Source organism: Mizuhopecten yessoensis, unplaced genomic scaffold (genome assembly GCF_002113885.1).
Source record: "Mizuhopecten yessoensis strain PY_sf001 unplaced genomic scaffold, ASM211388v2 scaffold716353, whole genome shotgun sequence".
NCBI lineage: Eukaryota > Metazoa > Mollusca > Bivalvia > Pectinida > Pectinidae > Mizuhopecten > Mizuhopecten yessoensis.
Window position 1 is genome coordinate 18,669 of NW_018480074.1, and position 18,092 is coordinate 36,760.

The 18,092-nt window shown below is 39.8% G+C and overlaps 2 protein-coding genes across 4 annotated transcripts; both read left to right on the top strand.

Annotated features, from left to right (window-relative positions):
* The first annotated feature begins 3,529 nt into the window (after window positions 1-3,529).
* On the top strand, window positions 3,530-5,921 carry LOC110443599. The gene has a single exon (XM_021487904.1). The coding sequence runs from the start codon at window positions 4,607-4,609 to the stop codon at window positions 5,612-5,614; it is 1,008 nt and encodes a 335-aa protein (XP_021343579.1). The 5' UTR covers window positions 3,530-4,606; the 3' UTR covers window positions 5,615-5,921.
* Window positions 5,922-6,245: 324 nt separating this feature from the next.
* Window positions 6,246-13,413, top strand: LOC110443612 (L-selectin-like). Of its 3 annotated transcripts, none has more exons than XM_021487928.1 (5): window positions 6,246-6,300; window positions 10,209-10,297; window positions 11,785-11,878; window positions 12,167-12,389; window positions 12,684-13,413. In XM_021487928.1, exons 3-5 carry the CDS (start codon window positions 11,785-11,787, stop codon window positions 12,760-12,762), a joined length of 396 nt encoding a protein of 131 aa, XP_021343603.1. In that variant the 5' UTR covers window positions 6,246-6,300; window positions 10,209-10,297; the 3' UTR covers window positions 12,763-13,413. The 3 variants fall into 3 exon arrangements, with proteins under 3 accessions (XP_021343603.1, XP_021343604.1, XP_021343602.1); XM_021487929.1 differs by lacking the exon at window positions 6,246-6,300 and adding an exon at window positions 7,526-7,545; XM_021487927.1 differs by lacking the exon at window positions 6,246-6,300 and adding an exon at window positions 8,245-8,323.
* Window positions 13,414-18,092: the final 4,679 nt, after the last annotated feature.

Sequence of the window (18,092 nt, forward strand, 5' to 3'; positions counted from 1 at the left end):
ATGTCCCTGTTCTAACAACATTCATGAGACAAAGACATTAGATTTTCATTGCATGCCATCCATCCCTATGACTGAATGGGACAGGTTGCAGGGTCCATGTCCTTTCCGGAACTTAGAATAGGACACTAGGTCCATGGCCATACGAAGTTCCCAGGACTAAGAATAGGACACTAGGTCCATGGCCATACATAGTTCCCGGGACTAAGAATAGGACACTAGGTCCATGGCCATACATAGTTCCCGGGACTAAGAATAGGACACTAGGTCCATGGCCATACATAGTTCCCGGGACTAAGAATAGGACACTAGGTCCATGGCCATACGTAGTTCCCGGGACTAAGAATAGGACACTAGGTCCATGGCCATACGTAGTTCCCGGGACTAAGAATAGGACACTAGGTCCATGGCCATACGTAGTTCCCGGGACTAAGAATAGGACACTAGGTCCATGGCCATACGTAGTTCCCGGGACTAAGAATAGGACACTAGGTCCATGGCCATACGTAGTTCCCGGGACTAAGAATAGGACACTAGGTCCATGGCCATACGTAGTTCCCGGGACTAAGAATAGGACACTAGGTCCATGGCCATACGTAGTTCCCGGGACTAAGAATAGGACACTAGGTCCATGGCCATACGTAGTTCCCGGGACTAAGAATAGGACACTAGGTCCATGGCCATACGTAGTTCCCGGGACTAAGAATAGGACACTAGGTCCATGGCCATACGTAGTTCCCGGGACTAAGAATAGGACACTAGGTCCATGGCCATACGTAGTTCCCGGGACTAAGAATAGGACACTAGGTCCATGGCCATACGTAGTTCACGGGACTAAGAATAGGACACTAGGTCCATGGCCATACGTAGTTCACGGGACTAAGAATAGGACACTAGGTCCATGGCCATACGTAGTTCACGGGACTAAGAATAGGACACTAGGTCCATGGCCATACGTAGTTCACGGGACTAAGAATAGGACACTAGGTCCATGGCCATACGTAGTTCACGGGACTAAGAATAGGACACTAGGTCCATGGCCATACGTAGTTCACGGGACTAAGAATAGGACACTAGGTCCATGGCCATACGTAGTTCACGGGACTAAGAATAGGACACTAGGTCCATGGCCATACGTAGTTCACGGGACTAAGAATAGGACACTAGGTCCATGGCCATACGTAGTTCACGGGACTAAGAATAGGACACTAGGTCCATGGCCATACGTAGTTCACGGGACTAAGAATAGGACACTAGGTCCATGGCCATACGTAGTTCACGGGACTAAGAATAGGACACTAGGTCCATGGCCATACGTAGTTCACGGGACTAAGAATAGGACACTAGGTCCATGGCCATACGTAGTTCACGGGACTAAGAATAGGACACTAGGTCCATGGCCATACGTAGTTCACGGGACTAAGAATAGGACACTAGGTCCATGGCCATACGTAGTTCACGGGACTAAGAATAGGACACTAGGTCCATGGCCATACGTAGTTCACGGGACTAAGAATAGGACACTAGGTCCATGGCCATACGTAGTTCACGGGACTAAGAATAGGACACTAGGTCCATGGCCATACGTAGTTCACGGGACTAAGAATAGGACACTAGGTCCATGGCCATACGTAGTTCACGGGACTAAGAATAGGACACTAGGTCCATGGCCATACGTAGTTCACGGGACTAAGAATAGGACACTAGGTCCATGGCCATACGTAGTTCACGGGACTAAGAATAGGACACTAGGTCCATGGCCATACGTAGTTCACGGGACTAAGAATAGGACACTAGGTCCATGGCCATACGTAGTTCACGGGACTAAGAATAGGACACTAGGTCCATGGCCATACGTAGTTCACGGGACTAAGAATAGGACACTAGGTCCATGGCCATACGTAGTTCACGGGACTAAGAATAGGACACTAGGTCCATGGCCATACGTAGTTCACGGGACTAAGAATAGGACACTAGGTCCATGGCCATACGTAGTTCACGGGACTAAGAATAGGACACTAGGTCCATGGCCATACGTAGTTCACGGGACTAAGAATAGGACACTAGGTCCATGGCCATACGTAGTTCACGGGACTAAGAATAGGACACTAGGTCCATGGCCATACGTAGTTCACGGGACTAAGAATAGGACACTAGGTCCATGGCCATACGTAGTTCACGGGACTAAGAATAGGACACTAGGTCCATGGCCATACGTAGTTCACGGGACTAAGAATAGGACACTAGGTCCATGGCCATACGTAGTTCACGGGACTAAGAATAGGACACTAGGTCCATGGCCATACGTAGTTCACGGGACTAAGAATAGGACACTAGGTCCATGGCCATACGTAGTTCACGGGACTAAGAATAGGACACTAGGTCCATGGCCATACGTAGTTCACGGGACTAAGAATAGGACACTAGGTCCATGGCCATACGTAGTTCCCGGGACTAAGAAGTATCTACTGGATCCCTGATAGTAAATAAGTCCTAGGACTCGGAATAAGAAATTAGACCCAAGAACGAATATCATTCTGGGGACTTAGAACTTAGGTCACTGATCACACGTCCTTCCTAGGTCGTTGGAAAAGCTTTTTTTTTGTTTAAAAAAATTGATTAAAAAGTGTTTATGAAATTAAGAATATATATAAACGACATCAAACGTCCGTTTTAACTGTGAACAATGCAATTCTGTACTTGGTGTTTATTTAATCAGATAGATTATCCACGAAGCGTGTGGAGATATTCCCCGTACTGGTATTTTAAAACAAGTGTTACTTTTATTGATATAACTTGTTAGGATCAAAGGGAATATTACTGTAGATTTTTACTGTTTATCTTTCACTCAATAACGCCTTTGTCTCTGTTCAAATTTCACCCGAAGATCAATTTTTGTTGACGATAGTGCTAATGTCCCTATATGGACTCCCGGAGATAGCCTGGCCAATCGGCGCTATTGCTTGATGAAACAATCTACAATGGTAACTTGTACTTACGGGCATTTATGGCCACAAAATGGCTCTGGTAAGTGTTATTGATACAAATATATATACACCGTACATACAGGTCTATATTTGATGGAACAAAAAACTTAACAAATTGTGCCATTCAGCACCTATAAGTTACACCACGGACTTAGATAACAATCTAATTTCGTGGTTACACTGTAGTCTGAATATGTCGTTTTAATTTTATCTACATAATTGTAAATTTGTCGCAGATAACGACCCTCAAACAGTTAATAATTCCCGTTAACGTCGTGAAGGTAAGTTTATATAAATCTCAACAGGTTGTATTTTGTTAGCTTTTTTTGATATTTTTTACAAAAGAAATTTCAAAGCTCTGACACTTAATAATTTCGTTATTGACAGACCTAGATAATTACTCGTGAGCATTTGTGCTTGTAGATCGAACCCTTTGAAGAGCAGCGACCCCTAAATAATGGCGGTCTTTGAGAGCTAGTGGCGCGAACAGGACCAGGTCGACACTTGAGATGATCGTAGACCGAAGCGCTCGGGCGGAGATCAGCTAAGGCGTGCTTAACTGTACTTATATAACGGAAGAGTAGTTACATTGGCGTTAATTAGTTACAAGACATGTGAATGGACTTATAATTTTAAAAAAACACAGGTGTGTATTAGCGATCAGGTACCACGCACAGGTGTGAACACGGATTTGTTTAACGTCGGTAGATTAACTTGTTGACATTATAAGTTCACATTTTACGACAAGAATTTTACTTCTAAACCAAATACGTTGTAAAAATATTTGACATGTGTCCAATAGCCTGGCCTAGATGACAGGGGCAATATTGTGTATTGTGAGAATATTGACTCGTGTTACTGAGTAGGGAAAGCAAACTTTCCTCTACAGCAGTCCAGATAAGGTTTGTTACAAACCCTATCGTTAGCCTATCGATTGTTTAGCCTGGTGCTCGTCGTTGCCCGGACGTAATTGATGAACCGCTGGGACGGCCCTGAGAGAAGTTGGGATCTACGTAACGAAGTTGAGAGGCACATTCGTGAGTCGAGTAGACCTACAGACACGTATATATTATGTGACAAGTGGGCTGTGCTGGAATTTACAAGTAGATATTTATCTACACGAACTAGTATGATTGAAAGAGTTCTAGTAATTTTTTTCCAAAGCCGTTAGTTCAAGGAAGTATTCACCTTTGGAAACCCGCTGATGGAGTGTAAATCCATTTCAATGAGCGCGCTTATCGCATGCCGGGCGAGCTGATCATGAAAAGCAATCGCGTGCTTTGCTAGGTATTTGCATTAAGTTGCATTTTATTGCTCAATTCACTGAGGTATAAACATTAAAGCTAGACGTCACTGCGTTATATATTGAGTATCGGATATCTCATCAGTGTTTACAGGACAAAACCCTGTTGACGTGGTTCCAACTGTCAATAAGCTCATGACCATACCGGCTCGAGCCATTTTATTTAACGACTAGGCTGTCCTCAACGCTGGCAATACCACCGCCGAGGATGGATTATGATTTCTGTGGATGATAGCTGAGAAAGTGGTATTAAAACTGGATAAAAGTCTGTGAAGGATTATTCACTAAGTTTTAAGGAACTCTCTGTAACATTTACAATATGGATTTGGAAACGCAAGCTCGTGAACGTCGTCTCAGTGACGTAGCGCGCGGGAAACAGTATCTTCGTCAAATCGACAGTCTAGCGGAGAAGCACTGGAACAAACTCGAACCTAGGAACATAAGCACAAGGCAAGTGTCAGTGGGTCCTCTTAAAGAATATACATTCATTCTAAACGGATCATACCAGCAGGGAGATGACAGTGTTTCAAACAGGGTAAAGTCAAAACGTAGGATTCATTCCGAACAAATCCCGAAAATAAACGGGAAATTGTTAACAGATCGTGTGCAATCTGAGAGACTGGGCGGACACTATGGCGTGAATTCTCTGAGAGGAACGCATTTGTTTAACCAATGGGGATCGAACATCGATCCTTTGGCTGAAAAGGTGACTCTTAAAAAAGGTGATATACAACAAACATTTTCGTTTGGCGATGCAAACCGGAAAGTTCAGAAACCAAGTCCCAAAAAGGGAGTCTTAATGAGCCGAGTAAGCTCGGACTTCAAGGACCGACAAATAAAAACAAACACCGACTTCCGGTCATCGCGGAATGGGATGGTGGCAGTCATACATCCGGTTGGTCCGTCACCGGACGCGGAAATCGCGCCAGACGTCATCGACCAACAGATGATAGAACGCGAACAGACATCAGTGATGCTGAGCAGGATAGACCGGATGTTACACCCGAACAGATATGCGTTGAAAACAAAGCTGGCCCCAAGTGAACAGGAAGTGTCTCACAATTCCTTCCAAGCGTCGTCAGACACTTGTAAAAGTCTAAAAAAGAACATCCAGCAGGCCCATTCTAACGGTGGACAGAAACTTGTTCCTCGGACAAAAGAAGATCGTCCCAAACTGTTATCTAACCCCGCCTACGCGCCAAAGACCTCTGGCAATCCAGTTAAAACGTTTGCGCAGATGCTGAACGAATTGGACAGTACACAAATTAACGTGGACCGGAAGTGTCGTTTATGGATCAATAAATTGACGTTCGATTCCTACGAGTGACAAACGGATGTTTATAACTTATGTTACCTGTTGTTGTAGACGCAGTTCCTTATTTTTGTAAACTAAAATCTGTCTCAAAAATACATGTCTTCTTACATATAGTTACTATGAAATTGTTTATGTTATCATTTCAACTAAATTGCTCATAAGCTAAAAAGTACTTTATTAATGAAAACACTTTTGGGGACGACTTCAAAGAGTAATGCAAAACTATTTTTATGTGATCTGTTGGAAGGATTTAAGTACCATTCGTTTTAAAATCTTAAATACTTTTGCTCAGTTATTGACGAAAAGTCTTGATTTTAGTGAACCGGTTGCTGTAAGTTTTACAGAATCATGAGATTGTTTCTCAACAAACAGAAAAATTGTACAGTGATATGTTTATTAGAATGTAGCTTAAGAGAACGACGATATATTTAGTCTTGAATTTTTCGCAACTGCGTACATTTTCATAGAACACCTATACCTTTTACAGTTTCTGTCTATCGATGATGGGGGCCGCGGTGGTCAAGTAGTTTAGGCGTCGAAACCTACGTGGGGCAGTCGCCAGGTACTGGCCGTAGGTCGGTGGTTTTTCTCCGGGAACTCCGGCTTCACCCAAACTTGGCATGACCAAAGCTGTTGATTCATGGACCTAGTCTGAGAAATTCATCTATGTATTCACCTCAGCCTTCGGCCTAAAAATGGTATTGCTGAGACAAGATTCGAAAATAGCGGACATACATCTATAGCAAGTCAACTTATCATTTATTCAAGTAGCAATGTCGATCCTGTATTACATCATATTACATAAGATATCTAGTATAATATATAAGATATCTTATTGGTATATATTGCATAAGATATTTCATATACAATGTATATCTCATATATATGATATATCATGCGTAATAAATAAGATACCCCATGTTCTACATATTCTATAGGAGATGTTTTATTTAGTATACAGTATACGATATATAGTATACAACTTAAGAGATCTCATATATTCCATAAGATATCTCTTTATACTAAATTAGATATCTCGTCTACTACATCATGTATTTTATATACTTTATAAGATACCTCATATAATACATAAGACAACGTATGTAGTTTTATAACATTCGGGATTGACATGGCTCTTTGAATAAATGTAAAATTGGCTTGCCTTTGACGTCACATGAAGTCCATAATCGTCATTGTTATCTCTTTTGCGTTGCAATACGTTTAAAACTCGTTCACTAGATTTCTGACCCAAAAATGCATATATGTTCAGAAAAAAGTTCTTTGAAAGGGATATTTCTTGAAAATTACCATCTGTTCATGCAATGAAGTAAAATAATGGGTCTTTGGAATTTATTATATTTTACCCGTATATATTTCCATTTAAAAACTTATTAACTGATGATGGAACATCGATTACTGTTGCATTGTTTTACTTTAGAACTGATATTTGAAAATTTAGAATTTGATAAACAGATCGCAAAATGGATAACAAAGTTTATGAAAATATGTAGATGACTTAGTGACGTTATTTTTTCTTTAAAAACAGGAACGATACTCCAATAATAATATCTACGGTCATGTGTGACCCCTTATACATGTAGTAACGGTCTGTAATGGTACTCGATTAGAAAATGAACATTTTAATGTACTTATCAGTTAGTTTTTGTTTGGCCGTATGTTTAAACTACTTTGGACCGTTGGTGATAAGATAGTTACACACAACAACGTTAACACTCTAACAATCTTTCATGTTAATCGTACTAGTTTGTATAAACACATAATTTACCGTTATTGGTATGTTAACAAGCCCGGTACTGTTTAGCAACCCAATGTAAGTGTGGAGGAAGCACACTGGCGCTCTGTTCGCTATTTACACACCAATTTACCAAATTAACACGTTGACACTTGACTGAGGAAAAGAAGTACATTATGTGCTGGATAGGGTAAGGATAATTGTCTATAAACATAAGTACAAATCACGTTGTCGAGAGACTCTGATCTATAATTACTCGTGTTTCTGTATTTAAGTTATTTTGGTAATGTTTACATCCATCCCTCCAGTGGTTTAGAGTGTTAAATTAAAGAGAAAGTGACAGGGTCATTTCTCTGCCTGCCTCTTTCGGTACTCCTGTAAGGATGCAATCTCGCTTTGGTCGTGTCCAGGTTCTTCTAATCCTTTATCTCTGGACTGGATCCTACCTGGCGTGTTACCTGTACGTCTGGGTCGCTTGTAGGCAGTGCTATCTGATGAGAGCGAATGTCGTCTGTTTGGGAGTTGAGAGTTTAGTTCCCCATTCTCCTTCAGTGAATGCATGTATTGGTACCTGTCACGAATTAGAATACATTAAGTTCATAAGACTATTTTTCTCCTTTGCGACATGTACCTATAATGGTATGCTACTACCATTGCCTCTCTTACTTCTTCCATGCAGATGATTGTGAAATAGCAGATATTGCTTGGGGTATTACTTTAAAAATGTATCAGCGGTCCATATTGTTATGATAAAACAGTTAAAGTGTGGGATTATATGGATATAGCAAGTTTTAACTGTATTTTAACCCCGATATTAAACGTCACGCGTCATGTAAACAGACCCAGTTATTTAAGCCCCTGGTGTCTATTGATCCGTCCCTTATCTATTAGAATATTACAAGCTGTTAGAGTTTACGCAATGGTGTCACTTAAGTCACTAGTTATCTCCTTAGGCATTGCACAAATTGGTAAGTATGAAAAAATGGTTTGTTCATCTGGGTTTTTTTTATCTGCATAATGGGAGATGTTTTATTGACAGTATTGATTTGACTCAGACTGCAACACATTTTATTTTATATATATATATATGTATGAACTTCTTCTAGACATTCGTACAAACATAGGCACTTGGCTTGATACGATCCACAAGAGCTAAAATGAAACAAATGTAGCCATGTCCTTGTTTTCTTTACTTATTATATTTGACTCGTATTTATAATGACAAGTGCCTGTGGGACGGTATGTACACCATATATATATAGCGATGTCGACATTCCACTGTCTTATCTACTATCCCAGACCTAAATTCGTCTCCAAAGATTGTGGCCCAACCTTGATATGTCCTACTATCAGTAGAGTTTGTAATTTAATCTATATAAATAATCCTCACCGATAGTGTACAACCAGACGCTAATATGAGAACTTTTATTTTATGTTTGTTTATTATATGATATCACATATGGTGACACTATTATTACAGCCAAAGAAATTTGAAGTAAACACGGCGTGTCATACCTTTATGATTGAAATTATTGTATCATCCATGCATGCACCTGTCGTACAACTAATCAAAGATATAAACAGAAAGGTGGCTCAAGTGCTGAATATATCAATACCGTTCACTCGTATGATACGGTAATACCTTGTCCGAGTTATCACAAACGTGGATTTAAGTCCTATAGGTTATTAACCCAACCATAGCTAGCTACTGGGTAGATCTAGACCATGGAACGAATCAGCTGATAATTCTGTTGGAAATACTACTCGGGGATTGAAGACCGAGGACATATCGTAACCATTTAATTCTGCCATCTTAACTGCTTCGATTTTCCTCCTGATCTCACAAACTCACTGTAATTTTTAGTCGCTAGGAATCTGTCTAAGAACTTTGGCATGGTATCTGGTGTACCTTCTAGACAGAAGGATACTACTAATTGACGATACGCTGAACACATGAAACAGCTTGGACTCTCGCTGATTGTAATGAGAAGACTCAGTCGGTAACATTCCATGTTAGAGATGTCCTTTCGGTAGATCTAGCTGATAACTCGGCTAACCTCGGCTTATTCCGGTACCCTTCATCAATAGGTACGGAATCTGCCGAGATGTGACGAGTGGGTTTGATGTGCCCAACGTTGTAATTCTCAAACTGTACTGTCAGCTTCTCCCACTTCTGTTTTCATGCTGTTGTATAACATGACACCAGTCCATCTCATCCCAAGACGCCTCCAACCACTTACTGTATATACTCAGACGCTGTTGTCTTTTTACTCTATTCCCAGAAAGGTTTACTACACATGTAAAAACCTTTCTTTTCTTCTTAGTTTCTTCTAATACCGTCTTGACAATATCACAATGCCGCGCACTGGACCTTTTCCTTTGGTGCTTCTACTTTTTCTAACATTTATTTACCTGTGCTCCCGTGTGTATGGTCGTTTCAATAATGCTGCACACCTGTGCCTAATATCTACTGAATTTATGTGACAGCCCATTAAACGTTTGTTCGTCTTTATAGTGTCCTCTCCACTTGTCGCTCTCTCTACCCCACACAACCACCCCAGGCTACGGTCATGTCAGCACACCAAGGGCGACAATAGCAAACTCTTCAAGATAGAGTTGTCTAAACCAATTGCAGCAATAACTGTTTTGTCGGAATCCAAGTGATCAGCCTTTGGATATGGTAGGCATCACAAGTGTAAACTTCTTCTAGCAAAGATTAAACTCATAGGGGTCGAACATTTTCATCAAAGTTTGAATCTTACTTTTAAGAACCGTATTTAAATGCATATGCTTTGGCCTGCGCACAACATCATATGACATATAGTTTGTATTTTTTATTTTTTTCATTCTCAGCTTTGGCCGTATGCCCAGACGGCTGGATCTGACGAGGCCAGTCTTGCTATTTTATTTCGGAAGATCGACACCGAAATGGGGACTCTGGGGTAAGAACCTGTTTTTTGTATGTTATTCAAGTTCGTTTAAGGTAAAGGATACCGCGGTAAAAGTTACAACTGCGAAGAAGAGTTCCAATTCAGAGCCCGATCCCTTTTTTCTTGAGGGCATTTCCATTTCTCTATAGAAGATGAAAAAACATAGAGTTTTTTTCTGTGTTTACGTCACTTGTATTATCCGGGAAGTCATGTTTCGAACTGATGCTGTGCATTTGCTATTCCTGGATATGAACATCGGTAAAAGATTAGAAACGGGAGTAGATAGGTCACGAGTTTGCCTCCATGTTCATTTTGTGGTTTGTTTAATGTCTTGCTGTTTTCAAACAACATCTTAACATAGAATCCTCAGACAGCTGATTAGTCATGTGAAATAGTTCCTTGAACTCATATATGTGTAAAATGGTTCTACCTGCCTACTTCCAGTACTGTGTAACAAATATGGGAAATGGGATGTTTATTACAAATTATGTCGTCTGAGAACTTCCAAATGTCCGTTACTGGCTTTCCTTTTTTATGTTCTTTACAAGACAATGCAAAATCTTCATTCTGTTTCACCAGTGTATTTGTTTCTCTTGGAGTTGTTCTCCTTTTTTTGTATTGAACACACTTTGATGTTTCGAATAGTTTGGACTAGTTTCTGATATGCTGTCAATAGATACATTGCGCGGCCTTTGACAGTCAGACGGAGGACTTATTCGGAAAGTTGCTGTACGAGAAGAAGATAACATCATTTGAACATCTTAGTCAATAAACATTTCACAGGTCATTGAACATCAACGGACGGAATGACATAACAATTTTCTGACACCAACGAAGCGCAATTAGCAAAACGTAATGAATTACTTTATACCGAGAATTTTTCGCCTCTGTTTAACTACCGCCCTTTTTACTCTTGGTAACGAGGGCGAATTTATCGTTAGAGCAAATATTAGTAAACAACTTGATAAATAGCAAGCAAATGTGAAGGGAGAAATTAACACCTTGCAAATACTGATTTCAACAGCTTATGGCGAAAGTTTGATTGGGCGAAAGTTTCACTGGACATAAGTTTGACTGGGCGAAAGTTTCACTGGACATAAGTTTGACTGGGCGAAAGTTTCACTGGACATAAGTTTGACTGGGCGAAAGTTTCACTGGACATAAGTTTGACTGGGCGAAAGTTTCACTGGACATAAGTTTGACTGGGCGAAAGTTTCACTGGACATAAGTTTGACTGGGCGAAAGTTTCACTGGACATAAGTTTGACTGGGCGAAAGTTTCACTGGACATAAGTTTGACTGGGCGAAAGTTTCACAGGTTAGCATTTGCATGTTAAAATATAGGTCTGCATAGTCACATTTACTGATTAGTTATTCGGATTATGCACAAAGACGACCATCTGCAGATAAGGGTGAATTAATCAAGTACACTGTACATGTATACATATGATATTACACATACAAACTGGTATGTTTTAAACTCACATTTGTTTGTTTCAGATGAAGTGCAGGTCAGAAAATGCGACTCTAGCCCAAGTGGATGATACTTACGAATTAGAATTCCTCAGAGCATTGGTCAAGCGATTTCCAACAGGTATAATGATGCATAGTATACTTTATGGGCGATATGGATGGACCACATTATTCAATACATTTAAATCCATGCAGCTTGTTATAATGTATCGTTTATCGCAGGCAACTCGCATACAAAGTGTATCTTGTAAATGGTTTACTCCCAAACAACTAAATACAAAAAGGTATGAAGTATAGTCGCCACATCAAAGATTTATTATAAAGTCAATATGATGTATATGTCTGCAAAATGAACTTATAAGTTACATCCACGGAGAATATTTTATAAATTCCTTGCAATTACTTACAGATCCAACAAGCAAACATTTCTACTGGATTGACGGTGTGCGAGGTAATAGTAACCATTGGTTACGAAATAGTGACCATGCCTCTCTTGCCTTTTTCGCCTGGGGTTCCGGGGAGCCTAACAACAGATTTGGAGGGAACGTTTGCTTGGCGTTATATAACCATGTAGACTTTTACTTCGCGGACACTTCCTGTTACGAAAACGGCCAGTTCATCTGTGAGTTGAGGTAGGTAAGTCTAAGGTTGTGTTTGTACAGTCATAAAATGATAAACAGGTCTACGATTTGATACGCGTGTTCAGTTAACTGAAATCGATGCACTAGATATTGTGCTACATCCATGTAACAATAAAAAAAATGCTGGTTGGCCTTGGATATTTGCGACATTAGCTGATATTTTGAGAAACATGCCCCGTTGGATTTGATCTTTCGTTAGCAATTTTCGGGGCAATTGATCTCACAAATTGAAACCTCAAAATTATATCAAGGTAATCTGATGTAAATGCGTTGATTGTTTTCCAGTGATCCTGTCAATCCATGCATACAGACAACACCGCCTCCTACTAACTCCACAACTGGGGCGTGGGTACAATTAGGCTAACTAAAAGGTGACGTAAAGGGCCTGTCACACCTAGCCGATTTGGGTCGCCGGAGCTTTACCGGAGCACAGATTTGGTGATTTTCGGGGATCGGTACTAGTACGGCAGAGCAATGGTATCACATCGCTAAGAACGATAGGACATCGTCGGGACATCGTCAGAATATCGGCGAAAATTTTAGCAACGGGCGGCGACGTTGAACATGCTCAAAAATGTCCGCCGTTGCGCTGCCGGAGCGAGCAACGGGACTACAACGGCAGTACTCCAGTATGACTTAGTTGATGGGTAGCGCCCCGTAATGGATCAGCGGCTCTCCGTTGGCCTCAATGTGTACCGTACTGGTACCGATGTGATACCAAAGTACTACCGAATACCACCGAAGTAGCATTGATGCGCCTCCGATGTACTAACAACAGAAAAGTAGTATTTGGTAGCACATCGGTCAATTTTGATTTTATTTTTGAAGTACTTTCTCTCCGGAGCTCTGCCGATTTTCTCGCTGTAGTCAATTTTCTGCTCCGGTTTAGTCCCGGCGAGGTACATCGGTAGTGTGTGACAGGCCCTTAATGGATCGGTGGATGGCCGGTCGGTGTCACATGCTTGTATAAGCCTTAGTTTGTACTGGTATATGGAATTAAAATATACACCAATAGCATCACGTGTCTTAGTTGTATTATTTTTTTAGCAGAAACCTATGCAACATACACCCAAATATGTTGAAAAATAACCCACCAGCTAAACGGGGAGATTTTACAGATCAGAGAAATTTATTACCGCGGAGAGTATATGAACAAGTAAGTCGAACTTGCTTGCTAAGCAAAATTACAAAAAGGATAGAAATCTTACGATCAGGCTTTGATTTATACTGAATTTCCAACGTGATGCAAGGTATCCATTAAAAAACCCACCACAAACAAAATTTTGACAGCAATATCACCACAGCAGTCAAAAAGCCAGCCAAATAATTGAAATTTGGTTTCAGACATTCAGAAGAACGTTCACATACGCCTACCAAGGAAACTAGGGAAAGCATCATTCTGCACCAGTGCATGCATAAAGTTCGAAATTGTAATTCTATTCATTAGAATGTATACAGGTTAGAACATTACATATGATCTGATGATGTGTTTGCCTGCGTCTGCTGAAAATATCTGCAGAGTTGGCACTTGCAATATCTTGCAATGAAATGTTCCAAATTGTTATGCTGATGAAGAAGGTTCGCTGCAGGGATCGGAGCGAAGTGTAGAGCTTTAAGAAAGAAGAATAGTGGTGGCTGGCTTCAAGTAAAGTTCTGTCTTGTTTTAATGAATACGATGTACATAGTCTGGTTGGATAACTTGATTTAAAGTACATTCCTTCCTGGATGAATTGTCTATGTTGGTGTGGAGTACGATCTTGCTCTTTAGAGTTTTGTATCCGGGCTGATGAAAGGCGCACACTGCTGGTATATTTTAATAGTTGTTCATTACCAATCAGGCCCTCTTAGTTGCATCTTTTTAAACAGAGTGTAATTAAACTTGGTAACGGGATCTCAGACAGCGTCTACATACTCCAAAGTTAGTCTTTCACATGTCTCGAAGACTGGTCATATTGCTGGTAGCGAGCATTGGCTCACGAACTTGTCTTTTTCTTTATCAACTTGGTGTGTGTTGTTACCCTGACGATATATAAATAACTTCAATGACGTACCAGGAAACATACCCTCAACAGATGCACATCAAGCATAACTATGATCGGGAAACGCTGTATACCCGTTGACATAGGACTGGTTTCTTGGTAATAAAAGAACTGATCCGATGACGAATGGGTTCTCATTTAGGCTTGTCACAAGAAATACAATTTGTTTTGTTTTTACCTCTTTGATGTTATTTAAAAGTCAGAGTATCATGGGCTATGCCTCACCAGATATAACATAAGATGGGGATAAAGTTTTTCTTTTAGGACTGCAGCTCGGGTTCTGTGGGATAAAACAACATTTATCCGTCGGAATTTTTCATCTCTTATTCCATATTGATGCTGCGAGTGAACAAAACGTATATCGGATCGCCAGCATCGTTTTCATGGGCGAGGGACTAGCGTTCAAGTTTTAGGGCGTGATCCAAGTGTTGAGGGTTCGTAGGCAAGAGATTGTATTTTGTCGAAGAAGATTCAAAACATCGATATTTTCGAAAATTACGTTGATTTCGTCGGGAAATATTTCATGCCTTGTGTGAAATGAAGGTCGATGCTTTTGAATGTGCTCCTTAGTGTGTCATACGGTTTTGTTGTCATTACCCAGATTCTCATTGGCTTGGATATGATTTACATGATGACAAGTATCGCGGATGAAGCAGAAAACGCTTCGTTTTCCTAAATACCTGGGCCCGTATTCATGAAACCGTTCTCATGCTCAAGAATGGATTATGTGCTCAAACCAACTTTCTTGAAACAAACTTAAATCATGTCAAACGATCAAAAAATTAAATGTTAACATTGAAAACAGTATTTGGCTTTAAGTCATTTAAATTATTTTCCAAATCATTGACAAAAAAAGATTTTGTTATTAATTTATAGCCGGAACAAGAAATTAGACTTGAGTACAAAAAACATGCTTGAGCATGAGAACGGTTTCATGAATACGGACCCGGGTCTTACGTTCATGGTGATGTTTCAAGGATCTTCATGTAAATCCTGACTTCGTTCATAGTTCGCTCTAGTTTTACTGGTTAACCGACATTAGCTTAAAGTGACTAAGAGTTGTAATTTATACAACATTGATGGTTTTCTTTTCTTGATCTGTTAAATCTTCGTAACAGCTAAAGCCATATGAAAACGGAAGCCCAAATCATACCACCGAAAAGTCAGAGTAGGTAGGAGAAAAAAGGAAGACTAGAGATCTTCTTGCAATACTATGCAAAGTATTGCAATGGGGATAGGGGGGATTTTGTTTCTGTCGATGTCCCCTTAGAGACGCAGAATAATTTCTACTCGTTGGTTTGTTTCTCACTCTTGTGGCTTTTCTGACTGACTAGGTTATCCAGGGCACGTTGATTCAAATTCATGTTTGATGTCTTCAAAGTTCCAACATTTCCGGTTAGATTGTCCTTAATTTTTTTGTACATGGTGTTTGGAGTTTTCTTTTCAAGATATACACTTATAACACATTATTCTGTGACTATGATTTAAGTTAACCTTCATATAATGTTAAAAATAACACAATGTTATAATTCAGAACTATTGCAGGAGATGGCTGAGTGGAATTTTACCAGAAACTTTTCTTGTGTCTTGGCATGGTTTCCATATTTTGCACTTTTATCGATTTATTTCACCGTACTTATTAATAAGCCTTCCAACCAAAGTTCGTGTGCTGACCGACGTCTTCAGAAGAAATGGCAAACGGATGATAACCTATATATTTGGATTGTGTCCTTGACATCGAAGTGTTGAGATACGGTGTGAACAATATCACAGAACTTCGTCTCGGTAAACTGAAAGATAAGGAAATACATGATAATTACCAAGTTTGTGCAACATCTATGGCGGTATAGCGATAATTGAATGCACATTGTCTTACGGTTTTACATGTGTGTACTTTCAAGAAATCTCTCAAATATAGACAGAGGACTAAGACCAGGTTACACTATCACGATCCTTGAATAACAAGCGTCTACAACGCTCAAAACCTTAAAATGTCCTGTCAAATATAAGCAGCCATATGGGTGTTGTATCAATGCATCGTGAACATTATTGTTTTACAATGAATTAACTGTTTTAATAATTGTCCATATTTTGGCACAGGTAGTTTTATAGTATGTACAAAAGCGTATTGGAAAACGTGACCTTATCTCACTTTAGCATATTAAAAGCAAATTTATCGAAATAATATAATATACAAAAGATACATATTGGCGTATCATAAACTACCACAAACTAAATGAGAGATAGGTGAGTTGGTTCAGTCTGGCGTCTGATAGTCAGAAAAAAACACACCATTAGATAGTTCGAAAGTAAATTTCTGAAAGCCCTATATAGTCCGAATATTTAGTTAACCGAAAACGTGATCTCACTTCAGCATATAAAAGGCAAATTTATCGAAACTAGCACGATTAAAGAAACGTCTTCACTGTAGCCATAAACACGAATGAGAAAAGTACTATGAGAATTTACATCTGGGCGCAATTCGTCACGAGCACGTCAAAATTGAGAGCGGCACCAATGGTGCTTTTCCTAAATTTCATATAAGGTCAAATAAGCGTATGACATAAGTCTAAAGGGAGGAAGTATCCTAGATAAGACATCGGGAGTATGTTCTGAACCGAAATCATTCAGGAACTTGAAGAAAACGTCATGCTGACCCTGACTTATAGAAGTCCCAGTGCACAGTGCTCCTGACAGAAAAAGTTTCCAGTGGGTTTTTCAACAGGCCACCTTAGAGCGACTGACAGGGAGGCAGTCTGAATAAAAAAGGCATTCTCTGTACAGATTTCATCTGTCTTCCTCTGTGTTCGATGCTAAAGTGTCTTCTTTCACCTTCTATTTTATTGACTGTCAGTTCCATTAGCTGTGTTTCTATGGTTTGAGAATGCTATCTGCTTCCAGGTTAAGTTGCTATGTTTAGCATTTACATATTGTCAGCATAAATAGCAAGCGCCTGTGGTGAGGAATTCAAAGCGTTCACGTGCAATTATTTGAATAATAACTGCTTTTGGTTAGGCCGAATAATTGAATGAAACATCAAACCATTAAATCTGGCTTTTTCATAATAAGGTTGTTCGTGTGTTATTCCCTTAAACCACAGAGTATCTTAACATAATTATGTGCTATTGGAAACTATTCAAGCCTTTATGAAGTCCAACAAACGATTCCTTACTGAATACTTTATTTAGACCCCACATTTCGGAAGCTCCACCTACCACTTCAAGTTCTCGCAGGGCTCAACGATGATAACGATATTTCATGTACAGTGTCTTCGTGTTGAGATATGATATTATACAAGACCAAACATTTATAACATCGTTTCCATTTCGGCGACTCGTGTTGCTGTGAAGCATGTTTTGTGGCTTGGTTTAGACCGCTGTAAGACATTTAGGTTATTCTCTATGAAATAGTTTTTAGAATTTGGTAGCATGTGCAAGAAAATCTCTTGATAAATGATGTTAAAAAATAGCTCTTGCCAAACTATGAAACTACTGTATTCGGTCACACCTTATATAACGATAATTTGAATACTAACCGGCGTGCGCCAGGTATCATCCACGTGTACGTAGATATTCACGTACATCTTTCGTAATGAACAAACACAAATTGTCAATAGTTTTTGAGTCTGTATTCACCAAGTTGTGATAATTAATAA

Bases quoted from the DNA above. Each gene is read 5' to 3' on its own strand.
- LOC110443599 (XM_021487904.1), top strand. From the start codon at position 4,607: ATGGATTTGGAAACGCAAGCTCGTGAACGTCGTCTCAGTGACGTAGCG.
- LOC110443612 (XM_021487928.1), top strand. From the start codon at position 11,785: ATGAAGTGCAGGTCAGAAAATGCGACTCTAGCCCAAGTGGATGATACT. The intron at 11,879-12,166 runs GTATAATGATGC...AATTACTTACAG, and splicing joins GGTCAAGCGATTTCCAACAG to ATCCAACAAGCAAACATTTC. The intron at 12,390-12,683 runs GTAGGTAAGTCT...ATTGTTTTCCAG, and splicing joins CAGTTCATCTGTGAGTTGAG to TGATCCTGTCAATCCATGCA.